The sequence below is a fragment of the Dichotomopilus funicola genome (genome assembly GCF_033296635.1).
Source record: "Dichotomopilus funicola strain CBS 141.50 unplaced genomic scaffold C8A04scaffold_69, whole genome shotgun sequence".
Lineage (NCBI taxonomy): Eukaryota > Fungi > Ascomycota > Sordariomycetes > Sordariales > Chaetomiaceae > Dichotomopilus > Dichotomopilus funicola.
Genome location: NW_026944090.1, coordinates 145,934 through 165,249, shown reverse-complemented (window position 1 = coordinate 165,249; position 19,316 = coordinate 145,934). Strand labels below are relative to the sequence as shown.

Here is a 19,316-nt window from a genome sequence, read left to right as displayed (position 1 = left end):
TAACTAACCAGGTGGCCTCAACTAGACAGAGGTCAGTCTTTGGTTAAATGGAACACGGTCATACCTAACTCGAAGGTTGAGGGGCATTGTTGCACGGCACCTTGGATCTTGGTGCCCAAGCCTCGGGCTCGGCTCTCGAAGGCCCTCGATCCATGTGCTCACTCACGTGCATAGTAGTAGTATATAGTCTCCTCTCCAAGGCTCGGGCAACCTCGAACTTGGAGAGGGTACCTGAATCTACAACTATCACCATGCTCACATTGCAGTGCTAGTTCGGTAGTATAGGTCCCCTCGCCCCTGGGAGACGCGTGGTCTTACTCTGCCCCCGCTTGACGGTGCTCCCGTCAAGGTCCGAGCGTGGCGTTGAGAGCGGAGGCCTCCAGCAATTCTCAAGAGCTGTTCCGTAACAGGCACCAAGGACCTTGAGGCCAAAGAAGATTATTATGTCCATATCTTTGATCCTTGATACGAGCCCTCCCTGAAAGAGCCCTCGTCACAGGTACCCAACCCTTTGAGTTGTTCTTGTACATGAGACGAGACACCATGGCTTGGTCTGCCCTTTGCCCAGCTCTTCCGAGTCGCTGAGGTGAGCTGTCGTTTCGGTCAGCTCGCCTGACGCGTCGTTGCGAGGGGCACTGCAGCTCATGCGGGTGGCTCTGCGAACCAATTCAGATGGTGGACCAGAAGATTTCGCCAGCGCCACTTATACTTTCTAGGACGGAGGGAGAACACAGTGAATCATTCTGTGGCAACCGCGAGGGGAGGCTGGACAGGGTTGACATCGTGGAGGACCTGAACGCCCGCCTCGAGCTACAGCCTACCTCTAGCTATCTAATTACCGAACATGACCCAAAAAGCACTCTGCGGAATGCCCCCCCTCCCCCCCCCCCCCCCCTCCCCCCCACAGCAGCTACCCCACGCCACGTGAGACGAACCCCGGGGGCTCACGTCTACCTCGAGACAGCTGGAACCACCAGGCCATCCTCTCATTGAGGACACGTCAAGAAGCAGGGGTTCATTGCGTACCGACAGATATGGCCTCGGTCGTGCGACCTTCCTCGGGGAGAGGTTGGCTCCAAAATCGGGACATAGCCCTTAGGTAGCAGGATCTTATCTCGTGGGGCTGTTCTCGATTAGCACTCAATGATCGGCAGAAGAGCTGCCGCATCGATGCATGGAGTCCTTTCTCGAGGCTCGGCCACGCTGACAAACGTCTTCCCTTACGAATGTGTTTCTCATTGGCCAGGAGCCACTTGAGCCACGCAGCTGGTTCCCCTGAGTTGCAGAACGGTCTGAGTTCTGATCAAGTTCAAAGCGGTGTGAAAACAGAACATCGACTATTGTCTGATGATTGGATGGCTAGTGGTGGCGTTGGAGGTTAACGCCTAGGCTAGTGGCGTGTCTTCTGGGTGCTTTTTCAGATACATGAAGCTGCTGGTCTCGACGCATAAACGGTTTAGCACATTGGAACGGTATTGGGGCAGCTATGTAAACATATCAATCCATGGACAAGCATCCCTGCGAGGTTCGCTAAAGGTAACTCACAAAACGCCCGTGGAAGGGTTGTATCATGGGTCAAGCTTCCAGCTGCATTCATGCGGGTGACGCTGCGAACCAGATGTATTTAGACCTGTACGGCTCGGCAGATTTCAGCAGCCACTGCGCGATAATGGGAGTTCATAACCGATCGGGTCACGACTCCCTTTCACAAGTTTGTGCTACCTTTTCCCGGCCCGGGGCAGTTCCCTAAACCCTTAATTCCTTCCCGTCATTCGCTCTAGTTCCCCCTCGGGGTCTCGGGTCCCCAGCAAATACAATCTCGAGATGCCAACTCCGCAGCCAGATTGGGCGAGTCACCCCACCTAGCTGGCTGAACCTCATGACTGAATATCGATGTCATCACCCTATGAGGTATAAGTAGGAAGGCTCTTGCCTAACATTTGTGGAGAGGCGTGTTACTTTTCTTCTCTTATCTAGGTCCTTGTTTGTATCTGGAAAATAGATAATGTTGCCCGTCTACAAGAATAACGAGATCCGTTTTTCTCTAGCTTCGCTGGCAAAAATAAAATCACGGGATACCGGACGACCAATCATTTTAGCCGCCCTCACGTCCTGCTGCACTTTCGCGGCGATCAAAGCAAAATCTCTGCGACTGCTTCTGACAACTTTGCGGCTCTTCACACACGACCGCCAGAAAACTGACCCCTCCCAAACTTCAGCTCTGATACAAAATCCACCCCTCTTTCACACACTAGCACGCCTCTCATTATGGGAGGTGGAATTCGAAAGTCGCAGGCCCGGCGCTCTGGTCTGAACCCATCCACGGCCTCCCGAGAGAAGCTGCTGGGCGCTACCAGGAGCAAAAATACAGGTATGCATCAAATGCCCTTTCCTCCGCAGACATGTTGACTCGTCAGGGAAAGAGCCTCCACCGAGCCATCCCGAACAATCTCCAGTGAACGTAGATCTCGCGCAACACACGATGGCCTCGCAGCCCAGGAAACGGTGGCTTGACGCTGCCACTGCGAGTGAGTCGTTGCCTGCGAAGAGAACGCGGTTGGCGCGAACGGATCCACAACCAGGTGAACATCCTGTTACGCCTACAAGACGAAATAAACATACTAAGACGTCAGATACAGGACCCTTGAGGCGTAGTGCAAGGCTTGAATCACAACAGGCCTCTGCGGGAATTGAAGACCCTGTTCGCATTGCACCATCAGTGCCTCCCCACGGACCGCAGATCGAAGCAGGTGTTGCGAGCGAGCTGTTAGCATCAAAGGGAGCCGGATTGACTCGGGCGAATACACAACAGCACAAGCCTCCCAAGGTCGGGGAACAAGAGCAGGTCTCTCCGGCCACGCAGTCGCTTATCGGCGGCGGCGACGACGATGAACACCAGCTAAAGCGGGCACCGTTGACGCGGAAGAACTTGGCTCAATTCAACAAAATGGCGAGGAAGAAGGGGACCAATACGCCGGTGCCTGTCCCCAAATCCACAGTCCAGTCGTTAACAGCAAATACTACCTCAACGAGGACGACCTCGGCAACGACATCTGGCTTTGCTATCAAGACCTATAGGAATGGGATGCTCCCCTCCATCATCTCTAAACCTCCCACAAACTACAATGAAATCCGCGAGCGACAGGCTGGATCTCGCGAGACGCCTCCGGCCACCGAGCTAGCGTATAACGCCTTGGTGGACAGAATTGTAAAAGCCTCAAACGAAGCAACCATGGTCTTTGAAGTGGGCCCGAAGCTGCTGAAGGAGTACGACGGCAAGGGTTATCAACGAGCCCTCAACCAGCCATTCACCGGCTTTCCGGAGGATGTTGGCTTCAACAATGGCCTGTCTGCTCCACAGCCCGACTTTGTCGAAGGTCTAGAGATGCACGGATTTGACCCGTTTCCAGTTGAGGAGGATGTCGACGGGGCCGTTCTCTACAAGGACAACCCCTTTTCCGTGACCCTGCCACATCTAGCCGGGGAGTGGAAGGGACGCGGAAAGGATATGGACGAAGCGGAGCTGCAGGCGCGCTACGACGGGGCCGCCCTCGTCTACGCCCGGAACAAGGCCCTTGCCTATCTCGGAAAATCTGACCCCCCGGGCCATGCAGCGGTCACAACTTTCACGACAAACGGAACCATTCTCAACTTCTATGCACACTATGCTGCTGAGGCGGAGGACAAGACGCTCAAATACCACCAGTATCCCATTTCGTCGATAAACCTTGTAGAGTCCCTCGAAGCACACAACGAAGGCCGAAGAAGACTCAGGAATGAACAGGATCATGCATTTAAACAGTCGTGCGCCCTGAGGGACGAGCTAAAGGAGCACTGGAAGCGGCATCGCGATGACATCCACCCCACCGTCGAAGGACCTCCATTGCCCCTTCCAGGAGGCACTTCCCGGGCGACGAACGTGGACGAAGACGAAGTTGGCCACGAGGTGGTCGAGCTACCCACCCCCGCGACGTTTTCTCAACCACCCAAGGGGTCAAGCTCCGTCTCTTCGTCGACGCCGTTCCCATCTGCACAAGACCACGTTCCCCGTACAAAGCCCCCGAAACGAAAAGCCTCGTCACCGTCGGCACCCCTACGGGAATCCACAAGGCTGAAGAACAAGTATTGGCAGCTGGATCCCAGAAGCGGTGGCTACTTTCACAAACATATTCCTCGTTACCTACCTCCATAATTAGTACTCGCCCGGAGGTTCAGTCCGTTGGCGACCGCCGACTCGGTAACCGGCCCCGCACAACTCGCCAGTCGCCACAACGTGCTCGTGGATGTCGTTGGCGCAAGGATCTTGTGATACCCAGGTGCACTCCCCGGGTCCATAGCAAAAGCTGCACGGCAGGTTCGAACTTCGAAAGAAGATCCCACCCCCACGCTTTTCACACTTCTTCATCATTCATAAGCGTCAGGGGGGGTGGTTAATTGAATGATAAAATAATTACCCCCGGGGGCCGGTATTGGGCCTCCACGTTCTCAATACCTTTTTAGCGTTGATAACCTCTGATCACCTGCGGGGAGTTGTGTTTCGGGATGTTGGCCAAGAAAATAGCCAAGTTAAGACTGCGATGGCGTCAGGTCGACCTGGGCGTCGCGTTTTCTGTTTCCTTACATTTTGGGGGGTGGTTGACAGGCTGCGATTGGGCGAAATCGTTTGGGAAGCTCTCCAAAAACCGCCCCATTGCCGCAACCCGTCTTTGCCGGGTTGGCTGCAGGCAGCACGCCATATCGAGACCTCATGAAGAAATCATATAGGACAGGGTGTGTGGAGACACCAAAACCAAAGATTTGGCCGGAGAACAGAGGGGTTGATTCTTTTCGTATGGCGACTTAGGAAGTGGGGGGTTCGTTTAGTGTGCTATTCCTGTGGACTTTTGGATGATGAAATCCATGACCGGGGGCCTTAGCGTGGTGGTGAGCGTTTCTCCGCGAGTCCGCGCGCATGCGAAAGCGACCTATACGCTATGAATAGTCGAAAAGCAGGAAAGAATGGTTCCATCGCTGTGGTTCGTGTCGAGGGCTTGGGGGTGGGGGATCTCGAGGGGGGAAAGCGTTTGAAAATCAAGCCGTTATAAGACATGCCGAACACCCTCCCGACCGAGTCAACCTCCTCACATAGATTAAACACACCCTCTCTTTGGCTTGTGTCACTCCAATGGCCGGCCCGCAGGTCAACGGCACCATTGCTTCATCCCGCTCTCCTCTGGTCAGGGTAATCACCTGTTCTTTCTATTTCTGCCAAAATTCCCAGTTCCTGTCCATTATCTCGTCATCATCATGACCAAAGAAGCCGCCATCACCGGAGCCACTAGCAGCTCCGAGCTCAAGCCCGACGACCCCACCCACAGCAAGAGCTACGGCGCCGTGGTCTCGGTTAGTGACCTACAGTCCGGCTCCGACGGCGACAGCGGCGGCGGGGACGGTACCGACGACCCGTATAACACCGAAAAGAAGAACCCCTTTGCCGACCCGGCTGCGGCCGAGCATTGGCGCCAGGTGTACGAGAAATCGCAGTATGAGTGTCGACATGTGTATGATCCGACCTTGACGTGGACGGAGGAGGAGGAGAAGCAGATTGTGAGGAAGTTGGATTGGCGGGTGTGTTTGTGGGCTGTAAGTGTTCTTCTTCTCTTCTCCCTTCTTCCTGCTGAAATACTGGGTCGCTAGGAGAGGCCTGTTTCTTTCATTTATCTGGGACATCACTAACATGGAGTGCTTGACTCCACTGTTCCAGTGTGTTATGTTCTTCGCCCTCCAAGTAGACCGTGGAAATCTAGCACAGGCCGTGTCAGACAACATGTTGGACGATCTAGGCCTTAATACCGATGGTGAGAGGACCTGATTGACGTAAGGAGCAATTAGAAAGGAGTAGTAGACGCTAATTCCCATCGCAGATTATAACTATGGCAACAGCGTTTTCCGATTAGCATTTCTCGTGGCCGAACTTCCCTCGCAACTGGTATCGAAAAAGATTGGCCCGGACCGCTGGATCCCCATCCAAATGGTGTTGTGGTCCATCGTTGCTACGGCACAGTGCGCTCTCACCGGGAGGACCAGCTTTCTTTGTACCCGTGTTCTTCTAGGGGTGCTCGAGGTACGTGAGGGGAATGATTAGTTACCGTCTTTTACTATCTACCCTCCGTTTGTGGATTGTGGTTACTAACATCAAGTCTGTCTCGCTCACCAGGGTGGCTTCATCCCCGATATCGTCCTGTGGCTATCCTACTTTTACACCGCCCGCGAGTTGCCCATCCGCCTCAGTTTCTTCTGGACCTCCCTGTCTGTCACCGGCATCGCCACATCGCTCCTCGCCTTTGCCCTCCTTCACCTCCGCGGTGTCAACGGCTGGGGCGGTTGGCGTTGGCTCTTCCTGGTCGAGGGGCTCATCACGCTCGTCGTCGGACTTATGAGCTTTTTCCTGATGCCCGCCTCGGCCGTCCAGACGAAAACGTGGTTCCGCCCCAAGGGTTGGTTTAACGACCGTGAGGTCGGGATTGTGGTGAACCGCGTGTTGCGGGATGATCCGTCCAAGGGAGACATGCACAACCGCCAGGCTATCACATTTAAGCGGTTATGGGACGCGCTTAGGGACTATGATCTCTGGCCGTTGTACATCATTGGCCTGATCGAGTTCATCCCGTCGAACCCGCCTGTGACTTATCTGACGTTGACTCTGAGAAACCTGGGGTTCAGCCCGTTCGCCACAAATCTTCTGACCATCCCAAAGGTTGGTATCATCCTCTTTTTCTTCCCCCCTTGATTAGGTAGTCGCTCACCCCCGCTTAGGATATCTTTCATATTTTTAATCTCCTCCTCCTTACGAAACTGTCCGACAAGCTCAACGAGCGCGCGTTTGTGGCGCTGATTCAGCCACTTTGGACCTTACCGTGCCTAATCGCCCTTCGATGGTGGCCAGGCGTTGTTGTCAACCAATGGGGGACTTACGCCCTTGTCACGGTGCTGGCATCGTATCCCTATGCCCGTAAGTTAATTAGATTTCCGTCTTACCGCTTGGAGGGACTTTGAAAGCTAATTCGAGACACAAAAGACGCTATTATTGTGGGATGGACGTCGAGAAACTCGAACAATGTTGGCGTGCGCTCGGTATCAGCTGCTTTGTACAACGTGAGTGCACCAGCCCTGGACCCAGAAGTGCCCGGGTAAAAAGCGTACTGACTATCCCCAGATGGCCGTTCAAGCAGGCAGTGTCATCTCCGCCAACGTCTATGTGGAAAGCGATAAGCCGCTATACAAAACCGGTAACCAGAACTTGGTGATCATCAACTTTATTGTCGTTGGCGCCTTTTTGTTCGCGAAATTCTATTATGTCTGGCGCAACAAGCAGCGCGATCGCGTCTGGAACGCCATGACGGACCAAGAGAGGCGAGACTATGTAAAAAACACAAAGTTGACTGGCAGTCGGAGGTTGGATTTCAGGTTTGCGCACTGAGAGGGTTGCGAACTTCGGAGATATGAGGCTCACCAAGTCTGGAGGGTACTTGCATAGTTACAGGAACGGATTAAGTCCACCAGGTAAGATGGGAATTTGGGTGGGATTACGGACTGGGATTTGGGAACCTGAAGAAAGGGATAGAAGCCTAGAACGCTCGGGGAATACGAACCGTCTGGACTTTGGACCGTGGGCGAGACCTTAGCTGTGAAACGATGTACCTAATGTCGAGAGAAAGTTCCTTCCCTCGCCACAATGGCAAAATCCGCGTTCGAACTCGCCGACCTACCTCCACGGTCCCAAGACCGCAGTTGGACCGTCAATTTGGAGAGCCAATGACCCCGATCTAGACACACGCAGAAGTCGCTTCATTAACAAATAGCTCGGCACAACGTTCAGTGTAGGAGAATTGGCCATTACCACATTGGATCAATCAGCTGTTGGGCGTCAGAGGTGGCGGGACAAGGCGAGGAAGCGGCGTGGTGGTCGGAATGGTACTATGACCGGTTTGTGCAGGTGCTAGATGAAGTTAAGATGTGATCGTGTCTGGGACGCTTGGGGGAGCGGAAAGAGTATGCAAGTTGTAACAGAGCAAGCAAAAACTAACAGTGTGTGTTGGATGTCATTCATATCCTCGTCCAAGTACGAATATTTCGGGTCTTCTTTGGGAGTTTCAGGGGTTACCAGGACCTCAAGTGACGTTGTGGGTCCTCGTTTCCGGGGCAACGCCTTCTCCGCAGGCATTCTTTCAGTCTCACAGACCGGCATGGATATTTGAACGAGGAAACAATTATTCTTGAATTGCTAAAAATGCTACATAAGATAGGCCTGTGCACATGTTCATCCGACGGCGGACGCGCGTGGCAGGGGACATTTGAGGTCCGCTCCTTGCCCCTTTTGTTTACCTTACACGTCCACCAGGTCACGTTTAAACCGGGTTGGCAAAGTTCCCTATCCCGAATTGCTCTCAGTCCCCACATCCCAAGCAAGACCCGGCCAAACAAGATGCTCCCCCATATTCAGAGTGTATTGGTGAGGATTGCTCCATGGCCCTAGAACCGGTAAGACGGAGAGGCTGGAAAAAAAAGAGTTCGTATCCTATTGAATAGAATCCAGATACCAGTCGTTCGATGGAATGTTTGCCTCCGGACATTTATGCGACGCGTGAGGACTTGCCCAACTCAGCAGGAACGCCGATGTGGGAGTCGGTAAGGGAACTTGTCTAGATCTCCCCATTCCAGGAGGGGGGGGCATGGCCCCCAGCAGGCGTGCCAGCTCGCTATCTCCATGCAGGATAGCTAAGCCCGCAGGTGAGTTGCCTTCTATATTCGGTAGGGTATTGGAGGCACCCGTTTGTAGGAGGAGCTTGCATATTTCTGGGAGCCCGAACATGGCAGCGAGATGAAGAGGGCCGTTCCCTGAGCAATCGAGGTGATTGATCGGAGCTCTGTTGTCGAGAAGAAACTTCACCATCTTTTCGTTTCCTTGACGAACCGCATCGTTCAACACAAATGGTTGCGAGGTGAGCACATCTCGATTCGTAACGTCCAGTAAAAAGCGCGCGAAACTTTCGTGGCTCTGCTGGATCGCAATCGCGAAGAGTTCTCGAACTTGCTCGGTACGTTGTCTCTGGTCCACGGCGTCGAGGCCCTCCGGGGTAGTGAAGTCGTTAAGAACCTCAGCAATGCGAGCGCGGTGAAGATGCGTGGGGTTAGCGACCTGCTTTGCCTCTTCGAGTTGTGCAGCTAGCGGGACAAGCAACTGCCGTTCCTGGGCTAACTTTTCGGATAGCTGATGCTCTCTTGCCTTGAGACGCTCAATTTCCAAACGGATGTGCTTCATTTCCGTGAGAGAAGATGCTAGCTCATGATTCGTGGCTTTCAGCTGAAGCTCGAGGTCTTTTGCCGTTCTTGTTTGCTCTGCTTCAACCTGATCCAAATGGTCCAGGAATCCGCCGAGTTCACCTGCCAAAATCCTGGTGATGGGATTGACAGTGACGCTAGGTGTGGAATTTGACCGATGGAGCCTCAGGGAAAAGCCCTGCTTGCTTGTAGAAGACCTACCAGACTCTAGCTTCACTTCGAGGCACAGAGAGGAATTGTCCGCCGCCGTTATGCCGCCGACGGCGTCAAACCAGGTCGGACCTCCGCGAAAGATAGCTTCCAGTAATATTGACCGCGACACAACCATGAGACCACAAATGCCGCCCCCGTTGGGGCCGATCGCAGCGATGAAATCGTCCGTTTCCCCTCCCACCTGCCGGAACCGAAGCAGTAGGCTATAGGCCCCATCATTAGAATCCGATGTCATTTCAACAAGAGACCTCTCCTTGTGCCAGCAAGACTGTGGCCAAACGTCGATCAGCTCCAGTTCAGGGAGTGGATTCTGGATGTGAACCCAAAACTTCTTCAGCCCGGCTTGGGATGATGCGTTTCGTCTGTCATCGACCTGGATCCGTAGCAAAGTAGGGGGCGAGATAGGGTCGACTGGACTACTTGCTTGGGCATCACCCGCCCGGAGGTACGTGTGTTCGGCGGCCCCCGGAGCCGGCACTAATGGCAGTCCGATGGGCTGGAAATTGCCTTCTTCGTCCTGTCGCCCGCACCGAAGCAAAACAAGGGCGGGAGTCGATTCAGAAGTGAGTAATGGAAGGGACAGCCGTAAGTTGCCGCCGTGGAGTTCGAGCGATGAGGGCTGTCGAGAGTCGTCCGGCAGGACAACTCGGCTCGAGTTTCTGAACAAGGACGGGGAAGGCGCAAGAGCACCGGTCGTGACGGGCGCAACTCCGATGGCGCCATTGGCAGGTTCTCCAGGCGGTGAACCATCGGGTTGAAGTCCCCAAGCGAGGATGGAGTCGTCGCCGAGTTCCTTCATGACTTGTTCCTGGAGCCGGCGGAAAGCTCTGTTGCCTTCGCCGTAGATCATGGGCATCGACACGCCAAAGATCCCGAGAAGGCAATACGCCATGTCCTCCGTTCGTTTCGTCACTCTGTTTGCTGCCCAGGACATTCTCTGAGCGACGCTGGCCTGAGAGGGATGGGACATGCCCAGGAGGAACAAGGTGGGGATTCCCGTTATCGCCTCAACAACATCGGACAGGGAACCCTTCGTACCCAGGACTGTCCAGTCAGCGCGGTAGAAACGGAGGTTCAACGGCGCGACCAGTTCCTGCAGTGTCCACCCCCGCTGAAACCACCGGCTGGACGAAAAGCTTGATGTCGCGTCGCGGGGGCCGCTTCCAGGTGGAACATCGCTGAGGTAGGCGTAGCAGATGGCGGCCTGTTGGTACCAGCGGAACATCGAATTAATGGCCTCCTGAAGCTCGACCGAGTTGGTTTTGTCAATGCAGCAGGTGTCGACCCAGACGTATTGATGTCCATCTGCTTTGGCTACCGTGCAACAGCCTGTGATCTTGGCAGGGCGCGTCGCCGGCGAGTTGAGCCGACCGTTCTGAACATCACGATAGGAAACCTCCTCGTCATCACTACCCCATGTGTGAGACAAGACGGCGTACGTGGGTGGGGCCGAATAAAAGAACTCCTCCAGTTTGAAGGTGTCGATATTTAGGAGCCGCATGGCTGATTAATTGTGTCTGAATTCCCGTCAAGAAATTCGGAAGGATGGGAGTCGAGGGCTGAAGGGGAAATCATTGAGAACTGGGAGCCTTGAGCTTTGAGGCGAACGAAGGCGGGGGTTTGGTCACCCCGCTCCCAAAACGTCGCTGGCTGCAGGAAAGAAGCCGGGCCGTAGGTTGCATGAAGGAAAGGGCTTGCAGTAGGACAAGGCTGCCGTATCGTATCGTATTACCGAAAGGTCATGATGAACCGTGTCTTGATTCGCTAGGGTATTTGGTTTTGTAAACATCATCTAAAGATCGCGGTACTCAATGACCACCAGTGTAAACATTTGAGAGTTCGGAATAGCTCCAGAGACTATCATAACTACTAACCGAATCTTCAAAACCGGAGAACATTTAGGTGTTTATTCGTTTCGTCCTGTCCAATTACCCACCGCTCATCACCAGCAATATGTCCCTTCGCCAGAAGTTTCGGCCACATCTTATCGGGGAGGCAGGCCGCTTTACTTTCGGGTGAGGTTTGGGCTGGTGGAGTTGCAGCAGCCGGTTGAGTATCAGCCGCTGATCGGATGTGTACCGAGAGGTGTTTTTCGTTGGCGAATTGGCGAGCGGCCACCCGCACGCCAGCAGCAAAGTCTACCATCTCTGTAACGGTAATATATGGGAAATCGTCGTGGCGCCAGCAAGGGGCCCATCCGGGCCATCGAGCCGATTCGGTCGATATAATGGAGGCGGGACCGCGGTCTTTGACAAACGCCCACGGCCAACCTGTGGCTTCCGAAGGCGAGAATATCGGTGGCCGATTTGTGGTCTCATCGATGAGCGGCCTCGTATTGGTGGGTTCAAGCCACATGGGTCGTGATGGGCTCGTTGTCTCGGTACCATCTGCATCTGCTACGCGTGAACAATAACACATGTTACTATCCCCATGCGCGCCGCACCAATCAACCCAAAAGGGCCCGTTAACTGGCCCATCGTTGATACTCGTCGGAGCTGTGGCTGACTGGTCACCGTCGGTAAAGACGGTTGGGGTCGGAATCATCGGAATCCCTGTGGTTCGCACAAGATGGGCGCGAGGAGGGTCCAGCGCGCTGTGTTGGCCATCCGCCCATCGGTGGCCTTCTTCTACCACATACAGGTTGTGGCTGTCTAGACTCAAAGCCCGAATCCGCGGCGTTACCCACTGGCGCAAACCATAGAAGTCTAGCTCTTCCCAGGCCATCCGCCGGACGATGCGTGGGCCGGCGATGACGGTATTGTGTGAGCGTGTCTGTGATGCCCCTACGGCGGCTGGAGCCCCAGCAGCTTCATGATCGCTGTTCTGGCCTTGCCACAAACCAGGAGGTAAAGATGGCGGCGCTTGGGCCGCAGATGGCTGTGGGTTGGCACTCTTTGTGTCCTCCGAAGGCCGATAAGGATCAGGCGAGGATATATCCCACACCGCCAACTGCTCAATGGGGTCGTCGTTGTAGAGTGACCGGTTGGGTTGCCAAAAGTAAGCTGCGTAATGGGTGGCTGTGTGAGTAGAGATGAACCGGTCGGAGCGGTTTAGCGGTAAGCCCAGGAAGTGTAGCTTCCACTCTGAACGGAATTCAACATCCCAAGTCCATCCTGGTGGGGAGTGCTGGGAGGCCTTGCGGAAGACATCGTAAGCTGTCACAAAGTGGCGATGCACGACTTCTCGCAGGTTGAGTTGGTGATAAGCCACCTCCTCTGCCCACTCAAAGATGAGAACCCCCTGAGCAAGACGAACTCGACGGACGTGCCTGTCGTGAACCCAGAAAGGGATACGGACCCACTGGCCGGTAGCGAGATCCAAAACGACGTAAATATATTCACCTTTGACGTTGTGGGGGTCGCGCGGGTACACGAGCAAACCGTCTTCCTGGCTGTACCACCACACCGGGTCCGGATAATTAAACTCGTAAGAAGCCCCGGAGTGCCGCAGGAATCGATTCCAAGGTGCAACCTCTTTGAAAGAAAGACCATCGTCGCCCTTCCGACCGTTTGGGGCGAGTTTCAGTTTCTCAATCACCCACGGCCGACCTCTGCTTAAATGGAAGTATCGGCGAGCGACTCTGGTGAAGGCTGCGGGCCAGTTGCAGGGCTGCGCGGCTATCTCTTCCAGTTCGCCCAGCGCATTCTTCGGGAGACCAGGGGGGGGCGGGGGGTTCGATGCTGCAGCCGTTAGACGCAGCTCTCGACACCGCGGGAAGTTCCATCGCAGGAGCAACAGTGAAACCGGCTCGCTCGTGAACACGGTATTCCATTGGCGGTTGACGGCGCTGCAGCGCACACAGTCTTGCGGTGGAAGGCAACGAACAACGAGGAGGAAAAGGTCCTGGGGCAGCTCAGTGATGTCCCTCATGATGCAGGGGTAGCTTTGATGTTGTTGTTTTTTTTGCAATAAAAAAATAAGAAAAATGCTTGTCATTAAGGAGTAGTGGTTGGCGATAAATATTGGTGTGATTAACGTTAGTGGATTATTCTGGTTCACTCGGAAAACATGAAAAAGGTTCGACTCCGGGGAGTGATTTGTTTCGGCGTCTCAAGGCATGAAAAAGGACTGGTCCAGGGGTTCTGCGCTCCCCATTCTGATAAAACGGACCCGTTTGCAGCATGGTCATGGATCTTGCATCGCACGAGTCTTGTGCCTTCCCACCCATAATCCGGACAAAATTGTGTGTGGCAATGGTTTCGTGGGCATCTAAGCGACATGCCCCTTCGTTGCCGTGGGAAAAATATTGCGCGGCCTTACTTTTCTGGCTGGAAAACATGAGGAAGGTGCATCCAGGTCTATATATACTGTGTGGACATGGATGTCCTGGAATATTCCGAAAGGCGAGGCACAACCCTAGGGACTGCCCGACGCAGTTGTTAATGGAGTCTGCCAAAACGGCCCGGGCCAGCGCATCCCGAAAACCTAAGAAGCAGTGTATTTGTCGCACACAAAACTACAAAGATCATGGAATTTGGAACAGCCCGATTGGAGATGTCTCAGACAATTTCTGCCCGGCTCGCCCCATGAAGAGCAACCCAAGTCGCTGCCCAGTCACAAACGAGCAGCTATCTCAGTGACCATGTTCGTTTGCTGCAGTGCCCCAGAAGGGGCCGTGAGGGGCCGTGAGGGGACCTCGGGACATTCGCACCCAATTTGGCAAGTTCAGCACTGAGATGTCAGAGTGCCTGAGATGTTGCCAAATGCATGCACATGCACACCAAATCCTCCAGGCCCCTCTCTGCGCTGAGACTTGCGAAAGCCATTACACTAGGTAACTAGTTACTGCGCCGATACCTCCTCCATCCTGAGATTCCCAGGGCATTCGGGCATCTCAGTCACAAGCCAAAGCCTCACAAAACGCTCCTTTCAAGCAGGAATTGGAAGTCCCCGAGGGGCTGCATCATTGATTCATTGGCGGGGATCAGTCAGCCGGCAACTCCCTCGGATCAAGCTTTTTTCGGGCGCTTGGCACCCCAAACACAAAACATCCCGGTTCTTCTCGAGGCTTTATCTCCGCGGTTGACCTGTCACCCCACCTGGGAATCTGGCAGACACACATGTGTCACGAGTTACTCTCGTACACTACACTACTCCGTAGTGTATGGAGATTCCGGCATTCCAGGCTCTTGTTACAGCGCCGGATCTATCCGAGGATAATTCCATCGTCCGAACCGCCTTCATCTGCTCAGACTCTATGCTTGCGCCGGGGGGGGCCGGCGGGGACGCGGACCATTTACGGGAATCCAGCGAAGTAGCTAACTGTACCGCCCATAATCACATCACGATGGTGCCGTCGCGCGTCGAGGTTAGGTGTTGACGTACACTTCATGACGCCGGATCAGCACCAGTGTCTTGGTAGGTGCTGGAAGGTGCTTCCTGACACCACGCGAGTGATGCCACTGTGTCAGTGGCGCGCCCCTATCCAGCAGTGTGCCGAGAACGGTGACGACGTCGGTCTGTCGATCTTAGGCAGGTTGCAGCTCTTCAGCTCTTTTCACGTCGTCCCCGCTGTGGTCGAGCAGAAAGACGGCGTTGGCATGGTCTCGGGCCAAGGCTTCCTCTCTGATACCTACCAAGACACCTCTTTTGGCATGGGCTTGCGGGGCGGCAAGTACCGTTATTGTAGGTAGCTCCCGAAAAGTAAGGATGATGTCGGGCGCCACCTTGAGCTGGTTTATCACATGACCCGGTATTTGAACCTGTATACTCCGTCGAGCAGAGCGAGCCGCAAGTGGGAGGGCTATGGCGACGAGCAGGACTCCAGTAATGCGCCCAAGATGGATCAAGGTCGACGACAGTGGATCAGGGTCGACAACACTGCGGCTGTGCGGGAAGAAAGTGGGGTTTGTCGGGGATAGGCTCCACTTCGCAGCATAGGCCCGGATTGGCCGGATCTCAGGCCTGGCATGACTGAGATAAACCAAGCCCAGCCGATCACGCCCTGGTTCGTTTTGTCCTCCACCTTTTCTGCTGCTCCCCACGATTTCTCTTGCCATCTTGGCAAAAGCCAAGCACCCAGACCTGTCCAGCCTTGGCATATGCAACCCCCAAGCTTCGTCCTGTCCACGATCTCTTGGCTTTAGCATTCCCCGAATCCGCCTTTTAAACTTTTGTTTTCTGTGATTTCCGGTCCGGTTGGACGCCGTCACGGCTTAGCCTGACCCTTTCGTGTGCGTGCGCAAGCCCGCCGCCGGCCTCTGCTGCCGACTTTCGTGTTTTGTGTGGTCGTGTCGTGGGCGGCGACGCGTACATCTAGCCAACGTTGAACCGGAACGCACCCACACATTCATTCAGCGCTGACCCGCCAGTCGACCGCCGAGCCCCTTCCCACGCAGCCTCCCGAACTCGCCCGCTCAACTCGCATCTGTATCGCACGCCCTGTTTGCGCGCCCAGGCAGCAAGCATAGATGGGCTTCTCGAAGAAGCCGACCGACACTCGCGCCGCCGACCCTATCCCTATGTCCACGTCTACCTCGGACGACCCATCGTCAAGCAACAGCAGCGCCTCCTTCTTCTCACGTTTCGCCCTCCCTCTCCGGTCGCGTGCCCGCTATATCGCCGACTTTCATGTCCGCCCGGCCGAGCCCCATCGCAAATATGTCGCCGGCGACCAGGTCCAGGGCGCGGTGGTCCTGACCGTGGTCAAACCTATCCGTATCACCCACCTAGTCGTGTCGCTCCATGGCTACATGCGCGTCTACAAGGGCCCGAACGCCCCAGCAAACGAACCCATCGTGGATCCCGCAGAGGCTTTTACTAGTTCCGGCCGCTCTAAGCATTTCGGGAACAGCTGCCTGAGATTGTTTCAAGATGAGCAAACCCTCAGCGGCGACGGGAGGCTTGAGCCGGGCAAATACGAGTTCAACTTCAATCTTTTATTCCCTTCCAGCGGGTTACCGAGTAGTATTGATGTATGTGCGCGCCATGTTGGGGACTTTGCGATTTACCTTTTTTTCGTTTCTTATCAGCAAATCATTATTAACATACCATCTACCACTTGCAGTTTGAACGGGGGACGATATCGTACATGATCACAGCAACTCTAACGCGCCCGGCATCCATGGGCACGAAAGTACCACTGAAAATAAGCTGCGAACGTAAAGTTCAGTTCAGCGAGATGCTCGACATTGGGACTCTGGCCCCACCGCGACCGCGTATCATCTCCCTAGACCCCGTCGCGAAGCGACCGAAGAAGAAGAAACAGGGTGTTAGCAGTGCGGGGAAAAGCCCAGCCGTGGTTGAGACAATCCCATCACCTTCTGAACCTGAGCCTGAGCCTGCTCGGGTCAACGAGAATTCCACAGACGGCTCTTTGTCTGTTATCGGCGAGGAGCAAGAACAGGAGCAAGACCCGGCTGGTAACAACCCTCCCCGTCCACAGAGCGAGGTCCGGAGCGTCAGTAGCGGGAGCGCTGCGAGCGGAAGCACGAGCCAGAGCAAAGCTGGCGATCCAAACCATGTGACTGGGGCGGTAGTTTCGTTTGCCGGGAAACAACCGCCCGCCGCAAAGGACCGAACCATCACAGCGACCGTCGAGCTACCGAAACGGGGTTGTCTCAGGGGCGACACCGTCCCCATCAAGGTATCGGTGCAGCACAATAGATGCATTAAGAGCATGCACGGTATTGTTGTCACCCTGTACAGGATGGGGCGCATCGACTCGTCCCCTCCGGCGTTATTCAAAGGGGCTTCCGAAAGCGAAGCGCGGCGACTTGAAAAAGAGGAATATTTCCCCAGATCAAAGACGGGACTGGGGGGCTTGTCTTTGACGTCGGCAGGGCCCTGCAGCGTGTTCCGAAAGGATCTCTCCCAGACCTTTGCTCCCCTCATTATTGACCCAGACACACTAACGGCCAATCTGACTGCCTCGGTGAGGGTCCCTGAGGATGTGTTCCCCACGATCCAAGGTGCACCATATGATATGATATCGTTCGGGTATCGGATTGAAGTGATTGTCGACTTGGGGGGCAAGTTGTCAAGTCAACTGCATGCCATAAAACCGTCCAGCTCCGCCCTGGGTGTATCCGGCAGCGCACATGAAGGTACTCCCGGAACCGTATCTTCCTGGGGCACAAACATCATCGACACAGACACGCTCCGTCGCCAGAAGGGGGTCGTCCCCCTCTACTTCGAGATTGTCGTGGGCACAATTGATAGCAGCCGGCTACGCGCTAAAGCATCCGCGAAGCCGCATCCCTCCTCTCAAACGGTGGTCATTCAAGAACCGGAAACATACGAAAGCCCTCGAGCTGCCGAAAAGCAACCATGGCCCGCTACCCCAGACCACGCGGCCACTGGCCAACCCTCGGAACCCTATGTTCCACAAGACTACACAGGGTCACCGCATACCCAGCCGCAACAGCCTTATCCCTATTGGGGTGCTTCTCCTCCAGATGTTCCCCCCGCACCACATTACGTGCCGCCCCCACAAGTCCCCGATGAAGGCAACCTTACCGAGAAAGAGCGCATCCGGCAGGCCGAACAACGACTTCTTCCTAGCCAGCCGCCAGAAGTGGATATTGCGGGCCCTTCTCAACCACACACCCCCCCCGACGAAAACATTTACGATGCCGACGACCAAATACCCACCCCAACTCCCGGTCTTTCACACAGCACCAGCCCACCGCAGGTCTCGGCACAACAAGGCGTATTAGGCGCTCCCTCAGCCCCCACCCTCGAAGACCTCTCCTCAAATGTCGGGCCGAGTGCAGTAGAGGACAAGCAAGAACTCGAACGACGCCGGCTCCTCGCCGAAGCCAGCGCGCCACCAGAGTTCCCAGATGATTACAGCCACGGGACCAGTGGCAGTACAGGACCCTCGGCCCCACCACTGAACCCCAGCGCGCCACCTGGTGGCCACGACTTGCCACCGTCCGCTCCCGTCCTTGAGGATGAGGATGCGTATGGGCCGCATTACACCTATGGGACGCCGCCCGCTGAGGCATCGTCGTCTGCAGTACCGGTAAACGCTACAGCGCCGGAGGAACCGCTGCCGGCATATGAGCGGTAGCCGAGGAAAACCCCACTGTGGTATATGGTTGGTTGATCTGTTTATCTATGTATGTGTGTGAACATGAACTGCCGCTGCCAGGAAATGATCGGTTTATGGTTGAGGTACGCAATGATGAATGTTAGCGAGCGAGCGAAAGGAATCATGTCATGTGTGAAGCGAGAAGGGAAAGCTACTGTACATTGTAATGAACCGAACTTTGCTGGGCTGGTCGGCAATGATATCTATCGATTTGTGGTTTCTTTCAAGCATCATATCACGTTGAGTGTATTGAGGATGTTGCGGTTTTGGGAGAAGCGAAGGTAGTTTGAATAGCATTTTAGCTTCTTTCTTCATGTTTGGGGCTGGACAACTTGGCGCTTTGACTTGGGGCTGCATGGGGGCAGGGGTACCCAAGAAAGCGGTGTCTGTGGTGGGCGAGGGGTATCATTTTTTGGTCCATCTATGCTATCCAATGCTATGCTATCCTGCAATCAATGTATGGCAAGAAGCGCCTCATATCATCAGCCATTCTTTCCCGGGGCTTTTGAACCCCTTGCCCATGAGTCTTGCTTCCTAAGCGAACGTATGTGAGATGTGAGGTGGGCGTCCTGGGATATCAACGTAATGTGTGATCTCCTCCATCTTCCTCATAAACCGAGTTCTCCGTCGAAGACGGCCGTGTTCGGAAACCCCACCTCAGCGTTGTGTTTTCCTCGACCTGGCCATACAGCAACGAACATTGCGACTCCGCCTCCCTTGGTCATTTTAACCCTCCAAAGGGGGCTTC

The 19,316-nt window shown here is 54.9% G+C and overlaps 4 protein-coding genes across 4 annotated transcripts; 3 read left to right on the top strand and 1 right to left on the bottom strand.

The window, feature by feature from the left end:
* Nucleotides 1–2,482: 2,482 nt before the first annotated feature.
* Nucleotides 2,483–4,192, top strand: C8A04DRAFT_14592 (heterokaryon incompatibility protein; the record flags this gene model as incomplete). The annotated part of the gene is made up of 1 exon (XM_062778159.1): nucleotides 2,483–4,192. The coding sequence occupies one exon, from the start codon at nucleotides 2,483–2,485 to the stop codon at nucleotides 4,190–4,192; it is 1,710 nt and encodes a 569-aa protein (XP_062634238.1).
* A 1,094-nt stretch (nucleotides 4,193–5,286) lies between these two features.
* C8A04DRAFT_31639 (MFS general substrate transporter) lies at nucleotides 5,287–7,459 on the top strand (the record flags this gene model as incomplete). The annotated part of the gene is made up of 7 exons (XM_062781820.1): nucleotides 5,287–5,622; nucleotides 5,744–5,837; nucleotides 5,904–6,103; nucleotides 6,197–6,736; nucleotides 6,796–6,991; nucleotides 7,058–7,134; nucleotides 7,196–7,459. 7 exons carry the CDS (start codon nucleotides 5,287–5,289, stop codon nucleotides 7,457–7,459), a joined length of 1,707 nt encoding a protein of 568 aa, XP_062634237.1.
* A 1,711-nt stretch (nucleotides 7,460–9,170) lies between these two features.
* C8A04DRAFT_39596 (uncharacterized protein) lies at nucleotides 9,171–13,404 on the bottom strand (the record flags this gene model as incomplete). The annotated part of the gene is made up of 5 exons (XM_062784648.1): nucleotides 9,171–9,204; nucleotides 9,240–10,041; nucleotides 10,225–10,540; nucleotides 10,787–11,037; nucleotides 11,481–13,404. The coding sequence occupies 5 exons, from the start codon at nucleotides 13,402–13,404 to the stop codon at nucleotides 9,171–9,173; spliced, it is 3,327 nt and encodes a 1,108-aa protein (XP_062634236.1).
* Nucleotides 13,405–15,944: 2,540 nt separating this feature from the next.
* On the top strand, nucleotides 15,945–18,547 carry C8A04DRAFT_31636 (uncharacterized protein; the record flags this gene model as incomplete). Its single annotated transcript, XM_062781819.1, has 2 exons — nucleotides 15,945–16,448; nucleotides 16,541–18,547. The coding sequence occupies 2 exons, from the start codon at nucleotides 15,945–15,947 to the stop codon at nucleotides 18,545–18,547; spliced, it is 2,511 nt and encodes an 836-aa protein (XP_062634235.1).
* Nucleotides 18,548–19,316: the final 769 nt, after the last annotated feature.